We start from the raw sequence: 27,234 nt of genomic DNA, 5'->3' as shown, positions 1-27,234 counted from the left end.
AGCCGTGGCAGTTCAAGTGAGGCCAAAGTGCATTCATTCTACAGTGGAGATGCCCCTCATTCATGCAAGAAAACCATTGCCACCATATCTTTATGGTTGCTCTTCCCAGGCATGAGGCTTCACATTCAATGACCCTTCATTCATATTTATTGGTCTGCAGAAAGCTGGCTTTAAGTCAACAGCACTTCCAGGAAAAGCCGTGGGATTTCCCCGTAATTGTGTGAAGGCCTTTAAAAAGACAGAAAAGGCATAGGGACAGCAAAGGCGAACTTCTCAGAAAGGACTGATCCGTCCTTGTTGACACAGTCAGGATGACAGATAGCAAAGGACCGGGAATGTGCAGAAGCAAGAAGCATCTTTGACCCGTCTTGCGCCAAAGAAAGTAAGAATCCTGACTGCCCTTCTCCCTCCCTCGCCTCCAGTATGTGGAAAAACCATCCATTGCATCGCATATTTTCCCCGGCTTGTGTTTCTCAATGGGAAAGCATGAATCACAGTGAACGGTATGATTGCCAGCTCACTCTTCCAAAGGGAATCATTGCAGGACTTTTGTGAACCACACTTCCCAGAACCCACCAGGCATCACAGGGATGGTGGGGATTCTTGTCCCAAGGGTATCATCTTTCCAAGGTTCAAAGCCAGCCCAAGTCAGAGTAAGCTCCAGACCATTAATAGTCCAGGTTGCTATTGACCTATGAAGCCTGAAAGACAGTTGCATCTGTTAAGTAGGAAATTTAGGTACCACTTTATGCGGAGAGGCTAATTTAACTAATTTACAACACCATAAAAAAAACTTTTCAGCAGCATGTAGAAGAATGAGGAAGTACTCCATCACAAGTGGACGGTGAAGTGGCAGCGCCCCCTGTGGTTGGAACCGAGCATACCCTCATGAAGCTGGGAAAGCTGCAATGTTAAGCTCTGTGTCTGTCTATATATGTTGTATGTCTAATTGGCATTGAATATTTGCCGTGCATATGTGCATTGTAATCCGCCCTGAGTCTCCTGTGGGGTGAGAAGGTCGGAATATAAATACTGTAAATAATAAATTATTTATTTATTTATTTATTTATTTATTTATTTCGGTTGCTTCTACCCCGCCCTTCTCACCCCGGAGGGGACTCAGGGCGGCTTACAAAAGCAATCCGATGCCCGCATCACATAACAGCAATAAGACAAATAACATCAGTTAACAGAAAACAGCAATTCTAGCAATAACATCAGTTAACAGAAACAATAATTATTGTAAGGCAAAAACAACCATAAAACCAATAAAAGCAATAAAACCAATACAAACCATTTCTCCTCATTGACGGTCAGCGTTACACAATCTCATAGTTCAAATTCCAATTCCACAATTGTCAGTCCTTTCAGTCCTATCCATCTGGTTGTTCATATCTAGTTGTCAGATTGCCCAAAGGCCTGGTGCCACAACCACGTCTTTACCTTCCTCCTGAATGAGAGGAGGGATGTTGATGCCCTAATTTACCCCGGGAGTGAGTTCCACAGGTGAGGGGCCACCACTGAGAAGGCCCTGCTCCTCGTCCCCACCAACCTCACTTGTGATAGCGGTGGGGTCGAGAGCAGGGCCTCCCCAGATGATCTCAAATTCCGAGGTGGGACGTAGAGGACGTAAATTATATAGTACTTTGGATGTGTACATGTAGCCCCTTTCAGGCCACCTAATAATAATAATAATAATAATAATCCTTTATTTATACCCTGCTAGGATCTCCCGCAGGACTCGGTGCGGCTTACAAGAGGCCGAGCCCAAATACATCATAAAACATAACAACAACAATACAACAATAAATAACTCATAACAAAGCAAAACAATACGATAATGACACGACGCAATTAAAAACTGGTGGCAGGGCCAAATGTAAGAATTAAAATTTTAAAATGCTAGGCATGTCCAGGGAAATAAGTTGGATATTTTAAAGATAGGTGGGCGTGCAGACAGTACTAAATCTCTCGTAAAGTGCATTTGGGACATATTGCTTGGGAGTCCTTATTCTGGGAAGGCACACTGGAACATCTAAGTCTTCATGCTCCTTCTAAAGACTGCCAGCGTTGGGGCATGCCTAATGTCCTTGGGGAGGGAGTTCCAGAGTCGTGGGGCCACCACCGAAAAGGCCCTGTCCCTCATCTCCACCAATCGCGCTTGCGATGCAGGTGGGATCGTGAGCAGGGCCTCTCCAGATGAACGAAGAGATCGTGTGGGTTCGTATACAGAAATGCGGTCATGCAGGTAGATGGGTCCCAAACCGTTTAGGGCTTTGTAGGTGAGCACCTGCACCTTGAATTGGGCCCGGAAGATGAATGGCAGCCAATGGAGCTCCTTAAACAGGAGGGTTGACCTCTCCCAGTTAACAGCCTGGCCGCCACCCGTTGAACCAACTGAAATTTCCAGGCCGTTTTCAAAGGCAGCCCCACCTTGGTACTTCCGTCTCTAGTGATGCATTTTGCATGACATTTATTTCCCTCAGGCTGCCTGATAGCAAACTAGAGATGCATCTACACTATACAGTTAATGCAGTTTGACAACAATTCAACTGCCACAATTCAATACTATAGGATACTGGGATGTGTAGTTTGGTGAAGAACCAGTACTATTGGTATTGGCGAAAGACCTTTCAAAACTACAATTCCCAGGATCGGGCCATTGCAATTCAAGTGGTGTCAAGCTTCATTCATTCTGCAGAAAAATTCAGAAGCTAATAAAGCCCTGCCTCTTTATTTGCATAGCCCCACCTCCTTATTTGCATAGCTCTACTCTCCCTTCTAGAGGAGGAGGGAGAATCCCAGGAATAAGATGGATTTTTTAAATCCCGTAAATAGTACAATTATGCAAAAGTAGCCCCGGGTTGACCTGACCTACTAAAAGTTCCTTTCCAGCGGACATGACTCAAGAAGCTTTGCAACGTGAGGCAAATTTATTGCAAGGAACCACATCTGGAAAGCCACTGGAATTTGACCTGGAATGGGTTACAGTGCAAAGAAGGAGGTCCATGTCTGGGGAGAAATGCCTAGAGGACACCCCAAGTGGGTCAACCCTTGAGCCAAACTTCCTTCAGTCTTTCGAACTCACCATGTACTCCATGTTGGATGCCGACGGGTAGGCCTGGCCTCGCAGCTTGTTATGGAGGGCCAGGATCTCATCTTTGTCCGAGGGGGAAATGGCCCTCCTGCTCCTCAGGTGGGGCTGCTCCTCCCGGTATTTGCTGAGGAGGCTTTCCAAGTGGGTGGCGTTGGGCAAGAAGAAGGCTTGGGCCCCGTGGGCAACAAACAGGAGCCCAAAGAAGAGCATAACTGTCCACGCTGGAGAGGGATTTCTGGACATCATGTGCTCCAGAGAAATCAGACAGCAGGCAACACTCCTTCTGAAAAGCCTTCTTCTTGGCAGTTCTTTGGATCTAGAGCATAGATATAAAACAAAGGATAAGTTGGTTAGTTTGGATCCAGGGTATTTAAGCCCGGTAGTATCTAAAGCGGAGTTTGGAAAGTTATTTGTAATAGCTGCAGCTTATGTGATTGTGAAAAGTGTTGTTGCAGGGTGCCTTCAAGTCCATTCTGATTCATGTATATCCTAAGGCAGTGTTTCTCAACCTGGGGGTTGGGACCCCTGCAGGGGTCATGAGGAGGTGTCAGGGGGGTTGCCAAAGTCCATCAGAAAACACAGTATTTTCTGTTGGTCATGGGGGTTTTGTGTGGGCAGTTTGACCCAATTTTATTGTTGGTGGGGTTCAGAATGCTCTTTGATTGTAGGTGAACTATAAATCCCAGTAACTACAACTCCCAAATGTCAAGGTCTATTTTCCCCAAACTCCACGCAGTGTTCACATTTGGGTATATTGAGTATATTGAGTATTTGTTCCAAGTTTGGTCCAGATCCATCATTGTTTGAGTCCACAGTGCTCTCTGGATGTAGGTGAACTACAACTCCAAAACTCAAGATCAATGCCCACCAAACCCTTCCAGTATTTTCTGTTGGTCATGGGAGTTCTGTGTACCAGGTTTGGTTCAATTCCATCCTTGGTGGGGTTCAGAATGCTCTTTGATGGTAGGGGAACTATAAATCCCAGCAACTACAACTCCCAAATGACAACATCAATCCCCACCCCAACCCCACCAGTATTCAAACTTGGGCGTATTGGGTATTTGTGCCAAATGTGGTCCAGTAAATGAAAATACATCATGTATATCAGATATTTACATTACAGTTCATAACAGGAGCAAAATGACAGTTTTGAAGTAGCAACGAAAATAATTTTATGGTTGGGGGGTCACCATAACATGAGGAACTGTATTAAAGGGTCGCGGAATTAGGAAGGTTGAGAAACCCTGTCCTAAGGGAAACCTGTTATGGGACTTTTAGCAAAATTACAGTTATAAAGTAGCAACGGAAATAATGTTACGGTTGGGGGTTACCACAACATGAGGAACTGTATTCAGGGGTCACGGCGTTCGGAAAGTTGAGAAACAATGCACTAACCGAAACCACCCAAATCCGAAAACATGCTCAGCATCCACATCAGAATAATAATAAAGACAGCACCAAAAACATCGAACAATGACACAGCTAAGTTACATCTTCACAATTGCACACTAACAGATTCCAGCAGAGAGACTGCTTTTGGAGATGGGGAAATCGATGATGATGACGATGATTGTGATTATGATGATGATTTGAAAGGCAGCCCCTTCCAAGGGGAGGTTCCCTTTCTTCCTGAGTGCTGTGAGCTAAGAGAGAGCATCTCATCCATGCATCCTCTCCATATCCAAAGATGAATCAAATTGGGACAGATGCGGCATCCTTTCTCCTTCCTTCGGTGTCCAAGCCATGCGCCCCTTCGCTGACTTCAGCCTTTCTTTCTCGGCCTGGTGGCATCTCTCTCCCTGCCTTGGCGTGGCTAACCTCAAGCTGCTACTTTTGTAGACTGTCTGACCCACTTGAGGGGGAACAATCCCGACTTTCAGAGGCTCCTCTGAAGGGGCCTATAAATAGATGCGCTGCTGTCCGGCCTCCACAATGCCGCCTTTGACTGCTTTGGAGGGATGCTGCGCATGGAAACCGGTACTTTGCCTGTACAGCCTCCAGTCCGTGAGGCTGCTGCCCACCCTCTTTGGAAACAGTACAGTTATACAGAAACCCATGTACTATTCCAAACTTGCACCCTTCCCCAGGTGTTTTGGAGTTCAACTCTTACCATTCCTAACAGCCTCAGGCCCCTTCCTTAAGCTTAAGCGGCTGAGGGGGGAAAGGAAGGGGCCTGAGGCTGGAGGGAGGGCCCAAGTTTGCCCATGCCTGTGCTATTCTGATAGCCTCTGTGTTGGCACAAAATGTATGGCTTCATGCTAGCCAGAAGAGACTGCATCTCTACTCAATCGTCCCCATTTGGAAAGGGCTTTCCCAATTAACCCTCTGTCCTCCAATTTCTTCACCTGCTTCTTCACCTACACCACTTCTTCACCTATACCACTGGAGAAATTACACTGCTTAGCCACTTCTTCACCTACACCACTGGAGAAATTACACTGCTTAGCTGGTATTGCACCACCTGACATCCGCCGGGAAGTAGCAGCCAATAGTGAAAGGACCAAGGCAGAGACATCTCCAGCTCATCCCCTGTTTTTGTATCAGCCAGCACGTCAACGACTTAAATCTAGAAATAGTTTTCTAAGATCTACAGAGACACTCGCTGGAACACCTCAGCAAGCGAGAGTCCAAAAGTGGCAGGCTCAAACCCAGAACCTCAACCAATGGCTGATACCAAATGAGAGACTCCCCCCTGGGCACACAGAAGACTGGGCAACTTGGAAGGCACTGAACAGACTGCACTTTGGCACCGCAAGATGCAGAGCCAACCTCAAGAAATGGGGCTACAAAGTGGAATCCATGACATGCAAGTGTGGAGAGGAGCAAACCACTTACCAACTGCTGCAATGCAACCTGAGCCCTGCCCCATGCACGATGGAGGACCTTCTTGCAGCAACACCAGAAGCACTCCAAGTGGCCAGATACTGGTCAAAGGACATTTAATCAACCACCAAACTCACAAATTTTGTGTTTTGTCTGTTTGTTTGCTTTGTTCTGTTAGAAATGTAATATAATTGACTAGTTGCCCTGACACGACAAATAAATTAACCTGCTTTTAAAATGCTCCAAGTTCTTTCGCCTTCTCCCTTTCTCCTCAGCTTGCTTCCAACTTAGTTTGCATCTCATTTATTCAGTAACAGGGACAGAAGAGAGACAAAACTTGCAATCAAAGTAGTACGAAAGTAGATAGATGATAGATAGATATAGATAGTAGATAGAGATTATACATAGAAGATGAATGACAGACAGACCAACAGACAGATGGATGGATGATATGATAGATAATATGATAGATAACACAGAAAGATGATAGATGGGTGAATAGATAGATAGATAGATAGATAGATAGATAGATAGGAGAAAGATGATAGATCAGGCAGACGAGATAGATAGATAGATAGATAGATAGATAGATAGATAGATAGAGATGATACATGGAAGATGAATGACAGACAGACCGAAAGACAGATGGATGGATGATATGATAGATAACATGATAGATAACATAAAGAGATGGTAGATGGATGGATGGACAGAAAGACAGACAGATGGATGGATGGATGGATACGAGAGAGAGATGATAGATCAGACAGACCAGATAGATAGATAGATAGATAGATAGATAGATAGATAGAGATGATACATGGAAGATGAATGACAGACCAACAGACAGATGGATGGATATGATAGATAACATGATAGTTAATACAGAGAGATGATAGATGGATGGATAGATCAATCGATCAAACAATCAATCAATCAATCAATTGATAGATACAAGAGAGATGATAGATCAGACAGACCAGATAGACAGAGAGAGAGAGAGATCAACAAATGATAGATAGCTAGATAATAAATAGATAGATGAGAGAGAGATCAGACAAATGATATATAGATAGATGATACATAGAAGATGAATTGCAGACATACAGACTGACAGATGGATGGATGATATGACAGATAATAAGATAGATGACACAAAGAGATGATAGATGGATAGATGGATGGATGGATGGATGGATAGGAGAAAGAGATGATGAATCAGATAGAGTAGATACAAGAGAGAGAGAGATCAGACAGACCTGATAGACACATATAGATAGATAGATAGATAGATAGATAGATAGATAGATAGATAGATAGATAGATGATAGATAGATAGATAGATGATAGATAGATAAGATAGCTCTCTTCTTTGTACGTGTCATTGTCAACCAAACTTCACCAAGCTTAATGCCATTGTTTTGATTTCCAAGTTCAATGGATGAATGCCAAAGAAAAATAATAACCAGATGCAAAATTCCATATTGCAAAAGAAGGAAGTTAAGTTAACATTTTGCATTTTGAACTCTGTTTGCAGCAAGTGAATTAAGCCAAGGACAAAGGGGGAAAGCGGGAAGAGGGATGGGGAAACTGGGACATTTTGATGCAGCTGAAAAAGTGGGACAGCAGAGGACTAGACTGTCCTGGCCAAACTGTGATTTGGAGCCTTCATTGACTTGGAAGTTTCCCCAAGCAGCCGTTGCCAAGATGTGTGAAGCAGCTATTTCCCAACAAGGACTTTGATACAAATCAGTGGAAGAGGAGATGTAAACACCAGGCTTGGCCCAAACTGTCTATCCCAGCACACACATACAGACATGCTTAATATCCAGCTTCCTGTTGCTGGATGTGGCCAAAGCCAGATGTTTGGGCCTCGGCATGATTTAAAAGGAACGAATGCAATGACAGGCCAAGGCAAGGGCAGACTGCGCACATTCCTTGGCAGGATGCTTCAAAATCCACAGGATCAGGGGATCAAACTAAGGCTGCGACCTCGTTCCTGGCCCTTATGAGGCAGAGTCCCATAAAGTTTGTGCCTGTTCATCTCCAGCGTCTCCAATTCAAAGTGATGATTTATGACCTATACAACCCTATCCATCTCCATTCCAGGGATATGTAAGTTCGGGACTATGGCTTGCATCTGCACCAGTGGTTCTCAACCTGTGGGCCGCAAGGATGTAAATCTGATCCATGAGCCTCCTTCCTCTTTATTTATTTTATTTTATTTCCTCTCTTTTTACGCTGCCCGCCAATCCTTCCATGTCACTGACCATGGCATATGTTCCGTATCAGAAACTAGAGCTGATGTGGTCTATCCAATGCAATTGGAAACAGAATCAGCACCCAAAACCGAATCTAAAGATGAACAAAAACCGATTCGAAACTCTTTTAGTACTAATGAAATGCAAAGATACAGAACGGGGAACGTGTGGCTCGAGAGCAGTATGTGTGAAAAAGATCTTGGGGTCCTCATGGACAACAAGTTAAACATAAGCCAACAATGTGATACGGCGGCAAAAAAAGCCAATGGGATTTTGGCCTGCATCTATAGGAATATAGTGTCTAGATCCAGGAAAGTAATGCTACCCCTCTATTCTGCCTTGGTTAGACCACATCTTGAATACTGAGTCCAATTCTGGCCACCACAATTCAAGAGAGATATTGACAAGCTGGAAAGTGTCCAGAGGAGGGCGACTAAAATAATCAAGGGTCTGGAGAACAAGCCCTATGAGGAGTGGCTTAAAGAGCTGGGCATGTTTAGCTTGAAGAAGAGAAGGCTGAGAGGAGATATGATAGCCATGTATAAATATGTGAGTGGAAGCCACAGGGAGGAGGGAACAAGCTTGTTTTCTGCTGCCCTGGAGACTAGGAAGCGGAACAATGACTTCAAACTACAAGAAAGGAGATTCCATCTGAACATGTGGAAGAACTTCCTGACTGTGAGAGCCATTCAGCAGTGGAACTCTCTGCCCCGGAGTGTGGTGGAGGCTCCTTCTTTGGAAGGTTTACAACCGAGGCTGGATGGCCATCTGTCAGGGGTGCTTTGAATGCAATATTTCTGCTTCTTGGCAGGGGGTTGGACTGGATGGCCCATGAGGTCTCTTCCAACTCTTTGATTCTATGATTCTATGATTTATATCTCTCCTTTCTCCCCATCCGGGGACTCAATGTGGCCAACATTTACCCACACTAAACAGGTTAAAAAGAGCACTTACAAATAATCAAATAATAACAGGGTGATAAAAAGCAGAATTAAAATACAGAAATACATTAAAATGGCCTTTTAAAACTCATACCCCCCGCCGCCACCCCCAATCCCACTCACCCTTCAAATAACAGCCATATAACCCAGAATATCAAGGCAAACAATCCATAATATCTGGTATCAACTGGGTTATTAGAGTCCACACTGCCACAGAATCCAGTTGAATGTGGATTGGATACAGCTGTGTGAAAGACGCCTTAGAGAAGGGTTTCATTCTAGGCCAGGCATGGGCCAACTTCGGCCCTCCAGGTGTTTTGGACTTCAACTCCCACAATTCCTAACAGCCTACCGGCTGTTAGGAATTGTGGGAGTTGAAGTCCAAAACACCTGGAGGGCCGAAGTTGGCCCATGCCTGGTCTAGGCCTTCCTTCCATAGTATGGATACCTTCCGATGTCTATAGTGCATCCTTCTTCTTTTCCTCCTCCTAAGAGTGAAATCAAGACATTGGTTTGACTTCTCTATGGCGAAATCTCTGTCTCCTTCTCCCCATCGCTGGCGCATCAGGAACTGTCTGCTCTTTCCGCCGCTTAGGCTAACAAGGGCTGTCTGGTCTCTGCTTCCAGCTGGGAATTTGGCCCCATCTCCCTTGTCTTATGATAAAAGGAGCAGAGGCATCTCAAGGCAATGGTAACAGCCCATGAGGGAGCCCATTGAGGCGCATCTGTGCACCGCCTCCTCCTCTCTTAAGGGTGTAACACAATGCCGTGACACAGATACATGCTCACTCATGCGTACATGCCGAGTCTGCGGCCTTTTCTTTAGCAGCCGGGCCTTCATAAGAAGCCTGGGGCACCAGAACGATGCCTTTATGCATTGGGAAAGTGTCCCGTTTGCATCCCTAGACCTCAACCTTCCTAAGAATCATTGATCTCATACCAATGCATCCTTGACAATCTGAAAATATTTCTCCTGACTAGATCAATAGGACATTGGTAGATGTATGGAATCCATACGTAAGTCCTGATTAGATCAATAGGGCTTTGCCAGATGTATGGAATCAATCCACACATAAGTCCTGAGTAGACCTACTAGATCGATAGGACTTCAGCAGGTCTATGGAATCCATGTGTAATTCCTGACTAGATCAATAGGACTTCAGCAAATGTGTGGAATCCATATGTAAGTCCTAAGTAGAGTAGACCTACTAGATCAAAAGGACTTCAGCAGATGTATGAAATCCACATGTAAGTCCTGAGTAGATTAGACCTACTAGATCAGGCCTGGGAAAATTTGGACCCTCCAGGTGTTTTGGACTTCAACTCCCACAATTCCTAACAGCCTACTGGGAGTTGAAGTCCAAAATTGTAGGAGTTGAAGTCCAAAACACCTGGAGGGCTGAAGCTTACCCAGGCCTACTAGATCAATAGGGCTTCAGGAGATGTATGGAAAACATATCTAAGACCTGAGTAGAGTAGACCTAGTAGATCAATAGGAGTTCAGCAGATGTATGGAATCCATAGGAACCTGTGAAGAATATCAATGATCCAACCGACCCTCTAGAGTTGGGTCCAGCAAGTGATGACAGGTTGCAGCGTTAGAGGGAGGCCATCCAAAACCCACAAAGAAAATTGCATTGGAGCTTGGAAGCGGCTCCTTGGAATGCGCCTTGAGTTCCTTTGGAAGCATCTTGCGGCCCTCGAAGCGAAGCAGCTGAGTAAACTTGGCTTTTGTTTGAAGCGAAAAGGAGGGAGTGAGTGGGGGAAAGGGGGAAGGGAGGCTGGGCAGAGAGAGAGAGAGAGAAAGAGAGAGTGACCTCCTTTTGAATCCGGCAACATCTGGGATGGCTCAGAAAGCCATGAGTCGACAGAAAGGAAGAGGGAGGAGAGCCCTGGTGCCAAGACAGGAGGAGATGCTTCACGTGGAGAAGGACTTGGGAGACTTTGGGGAAGGAAGGGATAGGCTCATAGAATCATAGAGTCATAGAATCAAAAAGTTGGAAGAGTGGAAGAGACCTCATGGGCCATCCAGTCCAACCTCCTGCCAAGAAGCAGGAATATTGCATTCAAATCACCCCTGACAGATGGCCATCCAGCCTCTGTTTAAAAGCTTCCAAAGAAGGAGCCTCCACCACACTCCGGGGCAGAGAGTTCCACTGCTCAACAGCTCTCACAGTCAGGAAGTTCCTCCTCATGTTCAGATGGAATCTCCTCTCTTGTAGTTTGAAGCCATTGTTCCACGTCCTAGTCTCCAAAGAAGCGGAAAACAAGCTTGCTCCCTCCTCCCTGTGGCTTCCTCTCACATATTTATTCATGGCTATCATATCTCCTCTCAGCCTTCTCTTCTTCAGGCTAAACATGCCTAGCTCTTTAAGCTGTTCCTCATAGGGCTTGCTCTCCAGACCCTTGATCATTTTAGTCGCCCTCCTCTGGACACATTCCAGCTTGTCAATATCTCTCTTGAATTGTGGTGCCCAGAATTGGACACAATATTCCAGGTGTGGTCTAACCAAAGCAGAATAGAGGGGTAGCATGACTTCCTTAGATCTAGACACTATGCTCCTATTGATGCAGGCCAAAATCCCATTGGCTTTTTCCCCACCATATCACATTGTTGGCTCATGTTTAACTTGTTGTCCACAAGGACTCCAAGATCTTTTTCACACGTACTGCTCTCGAGCCAGGTATTGTCCCCCATTCCGTATCTTTGCATTTCGTTTTTCCTGCCTAAGTGGAGTATCTTGCATTTGTCCCTGTTGAACTTCATTTTGTTAGTTTTGGCCCATCTCTCTAATCTGTCAAGATCGTTTTGAATCCTGCTCCTGTCCTCTGGAGTATTGGCTATCCCTCCCAATTTGGTGTCGTCTGCAAACTTGATGATCCTGCCTTCATCTTGTGGAAGTTGCAGCTCTCAGGGCAGTCATAGGTTGCCTATCATAGAGCCATGCTCCCTCTCAGCCTTCTCTTCTCCAGGCTTAGTATATCCAGCTTCTATTGATGCAACCTAAGATTGCATTGGCTTTTGAGGTGGGAATGTATGAGTCTCAAAGACCCAGCAGTTCATAATGGGCTCCGGTCTCCATCCCTAGCCTTGCTGCACATTCACCCGTCCGTATTATCAAATAAGCCTTCCAAATGGAAGTTGCATGTTCATTTAACCAAAGGCTTAAGAGGTTGTTCGTTATCATATACAGAGAGAGCGGGGCTTAAGATACGAATGAAGGATTGCTTTCGTGGCATTATGCCTGCTTTTGCTCTTGGCCAATTGCACAATTGCGGGACCGAACAGCATGTTCTCCAGCTGTTCCATAGCACTGACCATCCTCCTGCCAAAGAGGCTTCACACTCATGCCATTAAAGCTGCAATTTCCACAAGAATAGAACCCAATGAACTTTTAGGACTGAGTCAAATCTAAATAGGATTGGACCTGCGGGGAGCATTTATGTGCAGGTCCGCTCGAAAAAAATCCCCAGTTTTGTTTTGTTTTTTGTCATGTCAGGAGCAACTTGAGAAACTGCAAGTCGCTTCTGGTGTGAGAGAATTGGCCGTCTGCAAGGACGTTGCCCACGGGACGCCCGGATGATTTGATGTTTTTATCATCCTTGTGGGAGGCTTCTCTCATGTCCCCGCATGAGGAGCTGGAGCTAATAGAGGGAGCTCATCTGCCTCTCCCCGGATTCGAACCTGTGACCTGTCGGTCTTCAGTCCTGCCAGCGCAGGGGTTTAACCCACTGCGCCACCGGGGGCTCCAAAATCCTCTCACATGAAGGGCTGACGGGACTGCAACTCCTACAGTACGCAAAGGAGCTAAAATGCACACCTCCCTTGTCCAAAGAAGACATCATTAGTCAATAAAATAGGAAAAAGCAACAGAGGAATTTGGGGAAGTATTGGTATAAGCCCACTTCGTAGAATGGACCTCAAAGGTGGGGTAGAGGAACATTTGGAACTTGGGTTCAACTATGCCTTGGGCAGCTTGCTGGGTAAGTTGGGGCTAGTAGGGATTGTAGTCAAAAGCTGTCCAAAACCCCAACACTCTTTAGCAGAGAAGAGTCAAGACCTTGAAAAACTACAGCTCCCAGGATCCCATAGCCTTGAATCAAGTCAAACTGTGTAAATTCTGCGGTATACATGAAGCCTCAGAGTGATTGCTGGGTTGTCTGATTCTAACATGATGTCTAGACCAGCCACCTCTATGAATTCTCCCAAAAAAGAAAGGAAGGAAGGAAGGAAGGAAGGAAGGAAGGAAGGAAGGAAGGGAAGAAGGAAGGGAAGGGAGTGAGTGAGTGAGGGAGGGAAGAAGGAAGGAAGAAGGAAGCAAAGGAAAGGAAAGAAAGGGAAGGGAGGGAAGGAAGGAAGGGAAGAAGGAAGGAAGAAGGAAGGAAAGGAAAGGAAGGAAAGGAGGGAGGGAGGGAAGGAGGAAGGGAAGAAGGAAAGAAGGGAAGGAAGGAAGGAAGGAAGGAAGGAAGGAAGGAAGGGAAGAGGGAAGGAAGGAAGGAAGGAAGGAAGGAAGGAAGGAAGGAAGGAAGGAAGGGGGGAGGGATGGAAGAAGGAAAGGAAAGGAAAGGAAAGGAAGAAGGGAGGGAGGTGGGAAGGAAGGAAGGAAGGAAGGAAGGGAAAAAGGAAGGGAGAGAGGAAGGAAGGAAAGAAGGAAGGAAGGAAGGGAAAGAAAAAGAGTGGAAAGGAAAGGAAAGGAAGGAGGGTAGGAGGAACGGGGAAGAAGGAATAAACAGTCAAATAATCTCGATTCATCTAAAGTTAATCTCTAACATTTCTCTCTACCAATTGCTGAAGATCAATAAGTTTTCTTTTCAGGGGATTAAAAATGCCAAAGATCCTTTTCCCTTCCACTGCCATAAAGAAATCCATCATGCAGGATGGATGGAAAGCAATGGGAATCTCTCTCTCTCTCTCTCTCTCTCTCTCTCTCAAACTCTCTCTCTCTGACAGTCAAACATCTTCCCCATCGTCTCTCAGCAAAAGACAGGCAGTCCAAGAAATGGCACTTACGGTTGCAAACAACGGTGATCCTTCTGCTTTGCTCCTCTGAGTCCTTTTGGCACCAAAGAGAAGGACCTGCTTTCTTTCTATTTCAAGAGCTGGGAAGCCAGGGGAGGCGAAGGACCTCTCTCCTTCTCTCCCAGGGCTTTCAGAGCAACTGGGGCACAAGAGTGTCTCCTCTGTTGCCTTTATATCATCCTCCCTTCCTTCTTTCCTCCTCCCCCTGCCTTGCTTCTCCTCCCCTTCGGTCAAAATATGGGTAGATTCGAAGATCTTGCTTGACATATCCCTGGAAGCTGCATTTACTTAAGCCAGCATTGATGCTTGGCCTGGAGGATTGTGTGTGTTTTTTCAAGAGCAGAGCAAAAACTTGGCTCGGGAGAGAGAGTGAAGGAGGCTGAATTCAAAAGGAAGGAGGCCTTTGGTTGTATAGTGCCATCCTGTTGGTGTATCTACACTCTAGAACAGTGGTTCTCAACCTTTCTAATACTGAGACCCCTTAATATAGTTCCTCATGTGGTGGTGACCCCCGACCATAAAATTACTTTTGTTGCTACTTCATAACTGTAATTTTGCTATTGTTATGAATCGTAACGTAAATATCTGATATGCAGGGTGTATTTTCATTCACTGTACCAATCTGGGCACAAATAACCGATACACCCAAATCTGAATACTCGTGGGGTTAGGGGGAGTGATTTGTCATTTGGGAGTTGTAGTTTCTGGGATTTATAGTTCGCTACAATTAAAGAGCATCCTGAACTCCACCAATGATGGAATTGAACCAAATTTGGCACGCATAACTCCCATGAACTCCCATGAAAATACTGGCAGGGTTTGGTGGGGATTGACCTTGAGTTTTAGAGTTGTAGTTCACCTACATCCAGAGAGCACTGTGGACTCAAACAATGGTGGATCCTGACCAAACTTGGCACAAATATTCCATATGCCCAAATGTGAGCACTGGTGGAGTTTGAGGAAAATAGACATTGACCTTTGGGATTTGTAATTACTGGGATTTATAGTTTGCGTACAATCAAAGAGTTTTCTGAACTCCACCAACAATAGAATTGGACCAAACTTGACACATGGAACCCCCTTGACCAACAGAAAATATTGTGTTTTCTGATGGTCTTCGGTGACCCCTCTGACACCCCCTCGAGACCCCCCCCAGGGGGTTGCTCTAGAATGAGTGCAGCTTGGCACTATTTTGACTGCCCTGTATCACTCCTAGCTTCTGAAATACAGAGTCTTCTGCTCTAGCAGTTTTTAATTGGCTAAAAAAATTGAGATGTTCCAAAATGTATTTCAGACTGTATTTTGTGCCTTAATAATTTCTATCCAAAGTTGATGAGAGAATGGAGAGGGAATGGTTGTTTCCTTGATCGGCTGCATCTTTCACGGCTAAGAGTTACTATTTGGGGGAGTTGGCTCAATGTTGGGAGTATGGAGACCAGGGTCCAAATCTCTACTCAGCTGTGAAACCCACTGGATGACCTTAGGCATGTCACACTCTCTCAGCCTCAGGAGAACCCAATGGCCAACCTTTTCAGAACCAATCTTGCCAAGAAAACCCCATAAAGTGAATAGATCTGCAGGCTCTCTCTCTGTTTCAATTGCCAAATCAAGGCCAAATCGAGGCCCATTTGTGATCATGCAACTGCCAGGTTTTGCAAAACTTTCCCGGATATGGGTTCACATCAGAATGAATCACAAAAGAAGGGCATGATGAAATCAGCAGGAAATTGGCACTGAGGTTTGATTGCCTGCCCAGCAGACTGGCACATCCAAAGAGCAAACATGATGTGTGGTGGAGGAATATGGGACTTGGGGTACTGCTTTGCAGCGGCTCCGGTCCTTCCTTGAGGGACAGTCCCAGAAGGTGTTACTGGGTGACACCTGTTTGGCCCCACAACCGTTGTCGTGTGGGGTCCCACAGGGATCAATTCTGTCCCCGACGTTGTTCAACATCTATATGAAGCCGCTGGGAGAGATCATCCGGAGTTTCGGACTAAGATGTTATCTCTATGCAGATGATGTCCAAATCTGTCACTCCTTCTCACCTGTTACCAAGGAGGCTGTCCAGACCTTGAACCGGTGCTTGGCCGCTGTGTCGGACCGGATGAGAGCTAACAAATTGAAATTGAATCCAGACAAGACAGAGGTCCTACTGGTCAGTCGTAAGACCGAACAGGGCATAGGGTTACAGCCTGTGTTAGATGGGGTTACACTCCCCCTGAAGATGCAGGTTCGCAGCTTGGGAGTGATCCTGGACTCATCGCTGAGCCTGGAACCCCAGGTCTCGCCGGTGGCTGGGAGAGCTTTTGCACAATTAAAACTTGTGCGCCAGCTGCGCCCGTACCTTGGGAAGTCGGATCTGGCCACAGTGGTCCACGCTCTTGCTACATCCCGAATAGATTACTGCAACGCGCTCTACGTGGGGTTGCCTTTGAAGACTGTTCGGAAACTTCAATTAGTCCAACGGGCGGCGGCTAGACTACTCACCAGAGTGTCATACAGGGAGCATGCCGCCCCCCTGCTATGTCAGCTCCACTGGCTGCCGATCCAGTTCCGAGCACAATTCAAAGTGCTGGTTTTGACCTACAAAACCCTTTACGGCTCTGGCCCAGCGTACCTGTCCGAACGTATCTCCTTCTACGTCCCACCTTGGAGTTTAAGATCTGCTGGGGAGGCCCTGCTCTCAACCCCACCTTTATCACAAGTGAGACTGGTGGGGACAAGGGACAGGGCCTTCTCGGTGGTGGCCCCTCGCCTGTGGAATGCACTCCCCAGGGAGATTAGGTCATCAACATCCCTCCTCTCTTTCAGAAGGAAGCTAAAAACCTGGATGTGGGACCAGGCCTTCGGGTAAGCTGGCAAATGGGCAAAGACAATGACGACCAGAGTAGGAAAGGACAATGACGATGCTAGATGGATTACGGATTTATGAATTGGCGAACATTGACCACAAGATGATTTTATTGCTGCGATTGTACTGTTTTGATTGTTTTAATTAGTTATAACTGTTGACGTTATATGTAATTTTGTATATTGTATTTTGTGAATTGTTGGGCATCAAATTGTGCCTTTTGTAAGCCGCCCTGAGTCCCCCCTAGGGGGTTGAGAAGGGCGGGGTAGAAGCACCCCAAATAAATAAAATAAATAAAATAAACTTTAGGGGGAGCTCTGCTGCCTCACCAAAGGGCTTCAGCCATGGGTGAGTGAGGATTTAATTTCCTTTTAATTCTGCATTACCAAGTTATGTTAATTCACCCCAAGTTCCAAATCCACATACAGTGAATACTTTAGAATACTTTATCAAAAATTATTAGAATGGGATACAGAGAAAGACTTGATAATGGACAATATGATTAAGTGGGCGATTGATGTCGGGCATTAAATTTTATTAAAGGAGTGGGAACAGGTATGGAAAATCGGATTAAGATATATGAAGGCAGTAAACATAAAAGAAAATTGGTACACCGGTCCAATTATCCAAATTTTACAAAAATTATAACAACAAATGCTGGAAATGCGGGAAAGAAATAGGAACCTACTTCCACCTATGGTGGGGATGTAAAATAATAAAGAAATACTGGACTTCAATTCATAAACATGCTCAAAATAATTAGGGTTAAATATGATTTGAAACCGGAATATTATTTATTAAATTTAATAAACTTCAAGCTGGAGAAGAATGAGGAGAAGATTTTGTTTTACTTGACAGCGGCAGCAAGAATTATTGTAGCCCAGACTTGGAAAAGAAAAGAGTCACCTGCAATAGAAGACTGGATAGCTAAATCCATAGAATATATGAATATGGACAAGCTATCACAATTAATGGAAAATATTAATAAAAGAAACTATATCAGTTGGGAACCTTTGAAAAAATACTTGCAGGAAAAATGAAACTTCAAATTTAACAAAAATAAAAAGGAAAGGATCTTAACAAGAAGTCAGCATATGACAGAAGGAATTTTTTTGTTTATTTAAAAGACTAAATCTTTGTGGATCGCACTGGAAGCACCCCACTCCACTTCATTTTTTTTTAGTTTTACCCCATTTATTCCTTTCATTAGACCCCTTTCCCACTTCCCACATTTCCTTCCCAATACTCTATTACCCCAACCAACTTATCCCTAATTTTCCTTTTTTTTTCTTTTTTCTCCTTTTCTTTCTTTCTATCTTTTTTTTTCTATAAACCAAATTGTTCACCCTCTTTCACTGTAAAATGGAAAAATGTGAATAAAGATAATTTAAAAAAATATACAGTAGAGTCTCACTTATCCGACATAAACAGGTCGGCAGAACATCAAATAAACAAATATGTCAGATAATAGGGAGTCTCCTATTGTTACCCATCCAACGCGGTGCTAGACACTGGAATACTAACAACAGGGAGTCAAAGGGTTAAAGCAGTGGTTCTCAACCTTCCTAATGCCGCGACCCCTTAGTACAGGTTCTCATGTTGTTGTGACCCCCAACCATAACGTTATTTTCATTGCTACTTCATAACTGTAATTTTGCTACTGTTATGAATTGTAATGTAAATATCTGATATGCAGGATGTATTTTCAATCACTGGACCAAATTTGGCACAAATACCCGATATGCCCAAAATTTGAATACTGGTGGGGTTGAGGGTGATTGATTTTGTCATTTGGTAATCTTGGAGTTGCTGGGATTTATAGTTCACCTTAAATCAAAGAGCCTTCTGAACTCCATCAATGATGGAATTGAATCAAACATGGCACACAGAATTCCCATGACCAAGAGAAAATATTGGGAAGGTCTGCTGGACATTGACCTTGAATTTTTGGAGTTGTAGTTCATCTATATCCAGACTGTGGACTCAAGCAATGATGGATCTGGATCAAACTTGGCACAAATACTCAATATGCCCAAATGTGAACACTGGTAGAGTTTGGAGAAAATAGGCCTTACCATTTGGGAGTTGTAGTTGTTGGGATTTATAGTTCACCCACAATGAAATAGCATTCTGAACCCCACCAATGATAGAATTGGACCAAACTTTCCACACATAACCCCCATGACCAACAGAAAATACTATGTTTTCTGATGGTCTTTGGTGACCCCTCAGATACCCCTTCGCGACCCCCACAGGGGTCTCGACCCCCAGGTTGAGAAACACTGGGTTAAGGCAAGGCAATGCCTCGGGACTAGAGCAGCCCAGCAGGAAGTGCCCAGATGCAGAAGAGGAGCGTGGAAATCAGAGAGAAGAAGGGAGGACGCTTCCACTTCCGGTCCTGCTTCTTTTCCCCCTTTCCTCCCTCCTCCTCCTCCTCCTTCTTGTCTTGCCTTTTTCACTTATTGGCAATGAGGATAGAGTTGGGGAGTGCTTCTTTAATTGAAGGGAAAATGCTGGAGGAAAAGGAGAGCGTTGGATAAGAACATCGGATAAGACAGAATGTCAGATAAACGAAGGTCGGATAAGGGAGACTCTATTGTATATGGGCATTTTTGTTCAAGGATGCATAATGGTGCCACCGGATGCATGAATGCATGGATATGCCTTTGGTTGTGTATCCAGTTGTTCATTAAGTCCAGTTGTAGTGTTACCATTGAACACAACTCTGCATGGAAAACCCAAATTGGGCAAATGTATTACTAATTATTGCATATGGTCTCTGCCCTCCACATTTGCGGATTTAACTTTTGCAGATATGATTATTGGCTGATTTGATTAATATGACCTCTGTAGGAATTTCTAGGTCCTCCAGTATGAATCTATGATCAACCTCCATCAAAAGTTGACTATAGATTCATGTTGCAGAATCATAGAATCATAGAATCCTAGAGTTGGAGGAGACTTCATGGGCCATCCAGTCCAATCCCCTGCCAAGAAGCAGGAATATTGCATTCAAATCACCCCTGACAGATGGCCATCCAGCCTCTGTTTAAAAGCTTCCAAAGAAGGAGCCTCCACCACACTCCGGGGCAGAGAGTTCCACTGCTGAACGGCTCTCACAGTCAGGAAGTTCTTCCTCGTGTTCAGATGGAATCTCCTCTCTTGTAGTTTGAAGCCATTGTTCCGCGTCCTAGTCTCCAAGGAAGCAGAAAACAAGCCTGCTCCCTCCTCCCTGTGGCTTCTTCTCACATATTTATACATGGCTATCATATCTCCTCTCAGCCTTCTCTTCTTCAGGCTAAACATGCCCAGCTCCTTAAGCCGCTCCTCATAGGGCTTGTTCTCCAGACCTTTGATCATTTTAGTCGTCCTCCTCTGGACACATTCCAGCTTGTCAATATCTTTCTTGAATTGTGGTGCCCAGAATTGGACACAATATTCCAGGTGTGGTCTAACCAAAGCAGAATAGAGGGGTAACATTACTTCCCTAGATCCAGACACTATGCTCCTATTGATGCAGGCCAAAATCCCAAGCAAAGTTGACCATAGATTTATGGTGGAGGAGCAAAATTGGCCATGGAGGCACATTGGAAGCCTGAAGTTGACTATACCTTCATGCCGTAGGACCTAAGTTGACCATACAATCATGCTGAAGGACCAAAGTTGAACATAAGAATTATGTTGGACATCCAAGAAAGTGTACATTTCTCTAGTTAGGATGTGGAGCAATGGCTTCAAACTACAGGAAAGGTGATGGCACATTAGGACAAACTTTCTGACTGTGAGGGCTGTTCAGCAGTGGAACTCTCTGCCCTGAAGTGTGGTGGAGGCTCCTTCTATGGAGGCTTTTAAACAGAGGCTGGATGACCATCTGCTTTGAATGCAATTCTCCTGCTTCTTTGCAGAATGGGGTTGGACTGGATGGCCCACCAGGTCTCTTCCAACTCTATGACTCCATGATTCTAGGCATTTGTAGGTCCTCCAGTCCAATACCACCATATAAACTTGACCCAAGTCATGTTGGGCCTTATAGACCGTAACCATGTAAAATGACAAAGAGAGGCATGCCTTTGGAGAATTCTGGCTTCCTAAACATGAGCCTTGAATCAAAACCACGGTGGTCCATGCTCTGGTTACATCCTGTATAGACTACTGCAACGCTCTCTATGTGGGGTTACCTCTGAAGACTGCCCGGAAGCTTCAACTAGTCCAACGAGCGGCAGCCAGATTACTAACAGGAACAGGGTACAGGGAGCATACTACTCCTCTGTTGCGCCAGCTCCACTGGCTGCCAATCAGCTTCCGAGCACAATTCAAAGTGCTGGTGTTGACCTATAAATCCCTAAACGACTCCGGCCCAGTTTACCTGTCCGAACGGATTCTCCCCTATGAAGCATCAAGGTTGTTAAGATCCTCTGGAGGGGCCCTGCTCTCGGTCCCACCACCCTCGCAGATGCGTCTGGTGAGGACGAGGGACAGGGCCTTCTCGGTGGTGACCCCTCAGCTCTGGAACCTCTCCCACTGGAGATTAGAACTGCACCTTCTCTCCTGACTTTTAGAAAATTGGTGAAGACCTGGCTCTGGAATTTAGCATTTGATGAGTAAGTCAATAACTTTTGACCACATGGACGGATGGTAATGAATAATGAATTTTGTTTCTCTTTGACGACTTGGGCTTATGATTGCTTATGATTGCTTTTTAATGTATTTTATGTATTGGAATGTTATGGGGTGTGATGTTTTTAAACTACTGTTCATGAATCTTGTTGTAAACCGGCCTGAGTCCCTCTCCGGAGGTGAGAAGACCGGTATATAAAAGTTCTAAATAAATAAAATAAAATAAAGAAAGAAGAAATCGATGCACTTCTTCAGCAACGGAGCAGAGCCAGAAGATGGAATTTCTGGAAGCCTTTTGTTGTTGTTGAGAAATTGTGCTTACAAGTAGACACCATAATACACTGTAAAAGCTGCTCCTTAATCCGCTCTTTGGACCGTGCTCTGAAGCCATTCCAAACTTTTGGTGCGAGACCTTAGCAGAAGGGACAAGGAGGAGACTTCTGGTTGGGAAGGGTGTGTCCTAATGAAAGCAGATCCAAGAAAAAGAACTGGTCAAGGGGATTTTTACAAGCCAAGAACAAAATTGTTCTTTCTTAAATTTCAGGATGGGGAAAATAAGGACAGTATTGGTTATGAAGGGGAAGGATGAGTGATCCAGAACCTAATATAGAGCTGAATACAGATTGGGAATCCTCTATCCCAGGCATGGGCAAACTTGGCCCCTCCAGGTGCTTTTGGACTTTTGAGCTGCCGAATCACTCAAGTTCAGTTAATGGTCTACTAACACTTCTAGATCCCTTTCATTCGTACTGTTTTTAAGCCATCCCGTATCTATGCATTTCAGTTGTATTGTCCAACTGTAATTGTGGTGGCACAATGAGTTAAACCCTTGTGCTGCTGAAAAGCTGACCTGAAACCAGATTTAAAGTGGATTCTGACCTGAAGGTTGGCAGTTCAAATCTGCAAAAAGGGATGAGCTCCTGCTGTTAGCCCTAGCTCCTACCAACCTAGCAATTCGAAAATATGTGAATGTGAGTAGATAAATAGGTGGGATAAATTTGCTGGGAAAAGACACAGCGATGCTCCAAGCAATCTTGCCAGCCAAACAAGGCTCCTCTGCTTGAAAATGTAGAAAGTACCTCCCCCAGAGCCAGAGACGAGCACCACCTCCAGAAGCCGGAAATTAAAGGAGAAGCCTCTGCCTTTGCTTGTGTGTCTCATTGTATGTTATTGTAAAGCCATAGTATGTTTGCCTATGTACTTCATTACCCTAGAGAATGAATCCACTTTAAATCTGGTTTCTGCCTCCTGCAGAATTCTGGGGTTTGTAGTTTAGTGAGGCTGTTAAAGACTCCTCTCTAAACTACAAATGTCAGAATTCTTCAGGATGCAGCAACTGGATTTAAAGTGGATTCATTCTCTAGTGTGATGGGGTCTAAGTCTGCTGTAAATGCTATAATCCACTCTTGAGTCCCCTAGAGGAGCAGGGTGGAATTATTATTATTATTATTATTATTACTACTCTGGACATTCCACAGATATATAAATCCCACTTTCTAACAGACCTCACAATCTCTGATAATGCCTGGCTGATTGCTGCCTGGGGGCATCCTTTGTTTGGAGGCAGAGGCGGCCCTAGGTAATTTTCAACAGTAAGCACACAGTATTTTGGTGCCCCCCCCCCCCCAACCAATCACTGATATATATTTTCTGTTTGTCGTGGGAGTTCTGTGTGCCATATTTGGTTCAATTCCATAATTGGTGGAGTTCAGAATGCTCTTTGATTGTAAGTGAACTATACATCCCAGTAACTACAACTCACATATGTCAAGGTCTATTTTCCCCCAAGAGCGCCTCAAGAGCGCCCCTGGGTAAAATCAACTATACTGCAAATGCTTACTTTGTGTAATGGGTTGAGCCACCCCTGTTTGGAGGTGTTAGCTGGCCCTGACTGAAGACTGAAGAGAGGGGAGGCCAGGGGACAGTTCCATCGTGTCTCCTAGATATGCCATCAGCTGGAGACTCATCCCTCCAGCACCAACTATCGCTCTGGGCCAGAGTGAAGAGAGGGGGCCAGGGGACAGTTCCACCTTGTCTCCTCTGCTATTCTAATATAATATTAATATAATATAATATATTGTATATACATATAATATTTATAATATTATAATGTAATGCAATATAATAATAATATGATATTATAATTATATATTTATATTACATGTAATATTACTAATAATGTTACAATATAATGGTATGGTGCAATATAGCAATGTTTAATGCTGATATTGTACTATGCTAATAATATAATATATTGTATGTAATATATACCTTGTAAGCCGCTTTGAGTCTCCTTCGGGGTGAGAAGGGCGGCATATAAATGTCACAAATAAATAAATAAATAAATAAATAAATTCTCCAGAATTCCCTTTTTTTACTGTCCTTATTTTACAGGGTTTTTTTTTAATGGTAACCAAAATAAGGACAGAAAAAAAGAGCAACACTCAAAAAGCAGGGGAATTCCAGAAAGCATTCACACTTGCTTATTTCTCCCACACTGGACATCATTCCACAGAAAAATAAACCCAATTTTCCTAGTTTCCAATAGATCTCACAACCTCTGAGGATGCCTGCCATAGATGCAGGCGAAACGTCAGGAGACAGTACTTCTGGAACAATGCCAGACAGCATGGAAAAATCACAACAACCCAATGTTATTGTTATTGTTGTTTTTGTATGTTTCTCCCTGTTGAAATTCATTCTCTGGCCTGGGGTCCCTGTATCTGAAGCAGCTCTTTGAGACTGGTTTTATCAGCACAAACCCCCAAAAGCATGCATTTTTGTAATCTTTGACTGATGTCCAGACAGACTGTTATGGCAAAGTTCTCTGAAGGCAACATTCAGTTTGTTCTTCGCCAAGGAATGTGGGACTGCGTAGCCCACGTAACACAAACCCCAATTGTGGTTAGGGGATAATGATAGGGCATTGCTCAACAGAGGTTGGCTAAGCCCTGCCAGGGCCCCAAAAGCCGATACTTGCCAATCGCTTGTTCAATTGCACACTCCATGGCGCAAAAAAAAAAAATGGGAAACTCAACCCAAATGAAGTCACTCGCACATTCGGCTCCTTTAAAAGAAATTGGTTGCCAAGAGTGGGATTCAATTAACATCTGCATTATTTTATATAAAGAATCATAGAATCAAAGAGTTGGAAGAGACCTCATGGGCCATCCAGTCCAACCCCCTGCCAAGAAGCAGGAATATTGCATTCAAATCACCCCTGACAGATGGCCATCCAGCCTCTGTTTAGAAGCTTCCAAAGAAGGAGCCTCCACCACACTCTGGGGCAGAGAGTTCCACTGCTGAACGGCTCTCACAATCAGAAAGTTCTTCCTCGTGTTCAGATGGAATCTCCTCTCTTGTAGTTTGAAGACATTGTTCCGCGTCCTAGTCTCCAGGGAAGCAGAAAACAAGCTTGCTCCCTCCTCCCTGTGGCTTCCTCTCACATATTTATATATGGCTATCATATCTCCTCTCAGCCTTCTCTTCTTCAGGTTAAACATGGCCAGCTCCTTAAGCCGCTCCTCATAGGGCTTGTTCTCCAGACCCTTGATCATTTGAGTCGCCCTCCCCTGGACACATTCCAGCTTGTCAATATCTAACTTGAATTGTGGTGCCCAGAATTGGACACAATATTCCAGGTGTGGTCTAACCAAAGTGGAATAGAGGGGTAGCATTACTTCCCTAGATCTAGACACTATGCTCCTATTGATGCAGGTCAAAATCCCATTGGCTTTTTTTGCCGCCACATCACATTGTTGGCTCATTTTCCTATCGTAATATTCTGCCAATGGGATATCCAGTTACACGATGGCGAACACATCCAATTAGTTAAGGAACGTCGATACCAGAAATATGTTTCTCCCTTTAAGACAGGATGTTTCATTTGTAAACACGTAACTCCTTTCCTCTTTCACAATTTCCTACCCATTTCGTATGTCTTCAAAGAACCACACACCACCTCATTTACAGGCAAAGGAAGCATTCCTCGTAAAAAACCAGCAATTAAAAGGAAAGGTGCTAATTGAAGCCAGAGCCGCAATAAGGAGGACAGGGCTTGCAAAATGAAAGAGACAGACTTGCTATTTCTTAACAAGCTATCAAAGAAACCTTGAGGAACACTTCAGAAACATCTGTGCTTTGGACAGTTTTCAATGGTGGCTATGATCAAATACAGGGTCAAGCTGTTCCAAAAAGATTGTTAGAGATCTCCAAGTTTCACCATAGAGATGATGCACAAATCTGCCCACAAGTATCTTGCGTTACATGGATGATGATAGATCTTTCACTCTTTCTCTTAAGAGTTGGTAACACAAACCAAAACCATTTTCCAGCTGTAAAGCACATGAACCTTGGCACTGCTATGTCAGGATTATTCCTGGTTTGGAAATTTTAGAGCCAAAATCAAAGGTATTGGCTACTGGTGATGCCACAATAAGTAGGCAGTGCAATGTTATGAGGGGAATATTATAAGGTACAAGAAAGGAAATTCAATCTGAACATTAGGAAGAACTTCTTGACTATGAGAGCCGTTCAGCAGTGGAACTCTCTGCCACAGAGTGTGGTGGAGTGTAAGTGAGAGGAAGTCATAGGGAGGAGGGAGCAAGCTTGTTTTCTGCTGCCCTGGAGACTAGGACACGAAACAATGGCTTCAAACTACAAGAAAGGAGATTTCATCTGAACATTAGGAAGAACTTCCTGACTCTGAGAGCAATTCAGCAGTGGAACTCTCTGCCCTGGAGTGTGGTGGAGGCTCCTTTTTTGGAAGCTTTTAAACAGAGGCTGGATGGCCATCTGTCAGGAGTGCTTTGAAAGCAATTTTCCTGCTTCTTGGCAGGGGGCTGGACTGGATGGCCCATGAGGTCTCTACCAACTCTACGATTATATGATATGACGTAATTACATTGCTTTAAGCCGATGGGTTTCCACCTTTGGTCCTCCAGACGTTTCGGACTTCCGCTCCCCGAAGTTGAGGCCAGTGTGGCCAATATTTGGCTAACATCCGAAAATTCTGGAGAACCAAAGGTTGAAAACCATAGCTTTAACCATCAGCCAGAGTTGCACGCACCCACAAAAGTGTCCATGGAAATAATAATCTAAATGAGGAGGAAAAAAAATACAAATTTTAAGGCAGTGCTTTTACTCTGGGATTCCTCTCTCTCATCCAGAGAAGTGGGTCCTGAGATTTGGGATAAACAAAGCTGGGTTGTTGTAGGTTTTTCGGGCTATATGGCCATGTTCTAGAGGCATTTTCTCCTGATGAACATGGCCATATAGCCCGAAAAACCTACAACAACCTAGTGATTCCGGCCATGAAATACATAAACAAAGCCGCATGAGGTAACAGGAAGAGGAAATGCCCATAGTCAACATTTATTTTTGGTATGACTCTTGGGTTGGTGGCACTGCAACAGTTGGTCCTACGCAACACCATTCTGTGTGTGTGTGTGTGTGTGTGTGAGTGAGTGAGTGTGTGTAGGAGCCCCCGGTGGTGCAGTGGGTTAAACTGCTGAGCTGCTAAACTTAACTTCGGTCACAGGTTCGTATCTGGGGAGCTTCTGCCAACCTAGCAGTTCGAAAACGTGCAAATGTGAGATCAATAGGTATTGCTCCAACGGGAAGGT

At 44.5% G+C, this 27,234-nt stretch overlaps 1 protein-coding gene across 1 annotated transcript in view; it reads right to left on the bottom strand.

Moving 5' to 3' along the window:
* CRISPLD2 (cysteine rich secretory protein LCCL domain containing 2) overlaps positions 1-14,447 on the bottom strand; it is a 54,646-nt gene extending 40,199 nt beyond the window's left edge. Inside the window, exons 1-2 of the mRNA XM_067471169.1 lie at positions 14,134-14,447; positions 3,089-3,413 (exon numbers count right to left, since the gene is read on the bottom strand). Of these exons, the coding sequence (XP_067327270.1) occupies positions 3,089-3,343 (255 nt within the window). The 5' untranslated portion in view covers positions 3,344-3,413; positions 14,134-14,447. The remainder of the gene's footprint in view (positions 1-3,088; positions 3,414-14,133) is intronic.
* Positions 14,448-27,234: the final 12,787 nt, after the last annotated feature.

The sequence above is a fragment of the Anolis sagrei genome, chromosome 8 (genome assembly GCF_037176765.1).
Source record: "Anolis sagrei isolate rAnoSag1 chromosome 8, rAnoSag1.mat, whole genome shotgun sequence".
Lineage (NCBI taxonomy): Eukaryota > Metazoa > Chordata > Lepidosauria > Squamata > Dactyloidae > Anolis > Anolis sagrei.
The sequence above is the reverse complement of the archived record's forward strand: the minus strand, read 5'-3'. Positions and strand labels throughout refer to the sequence as shown.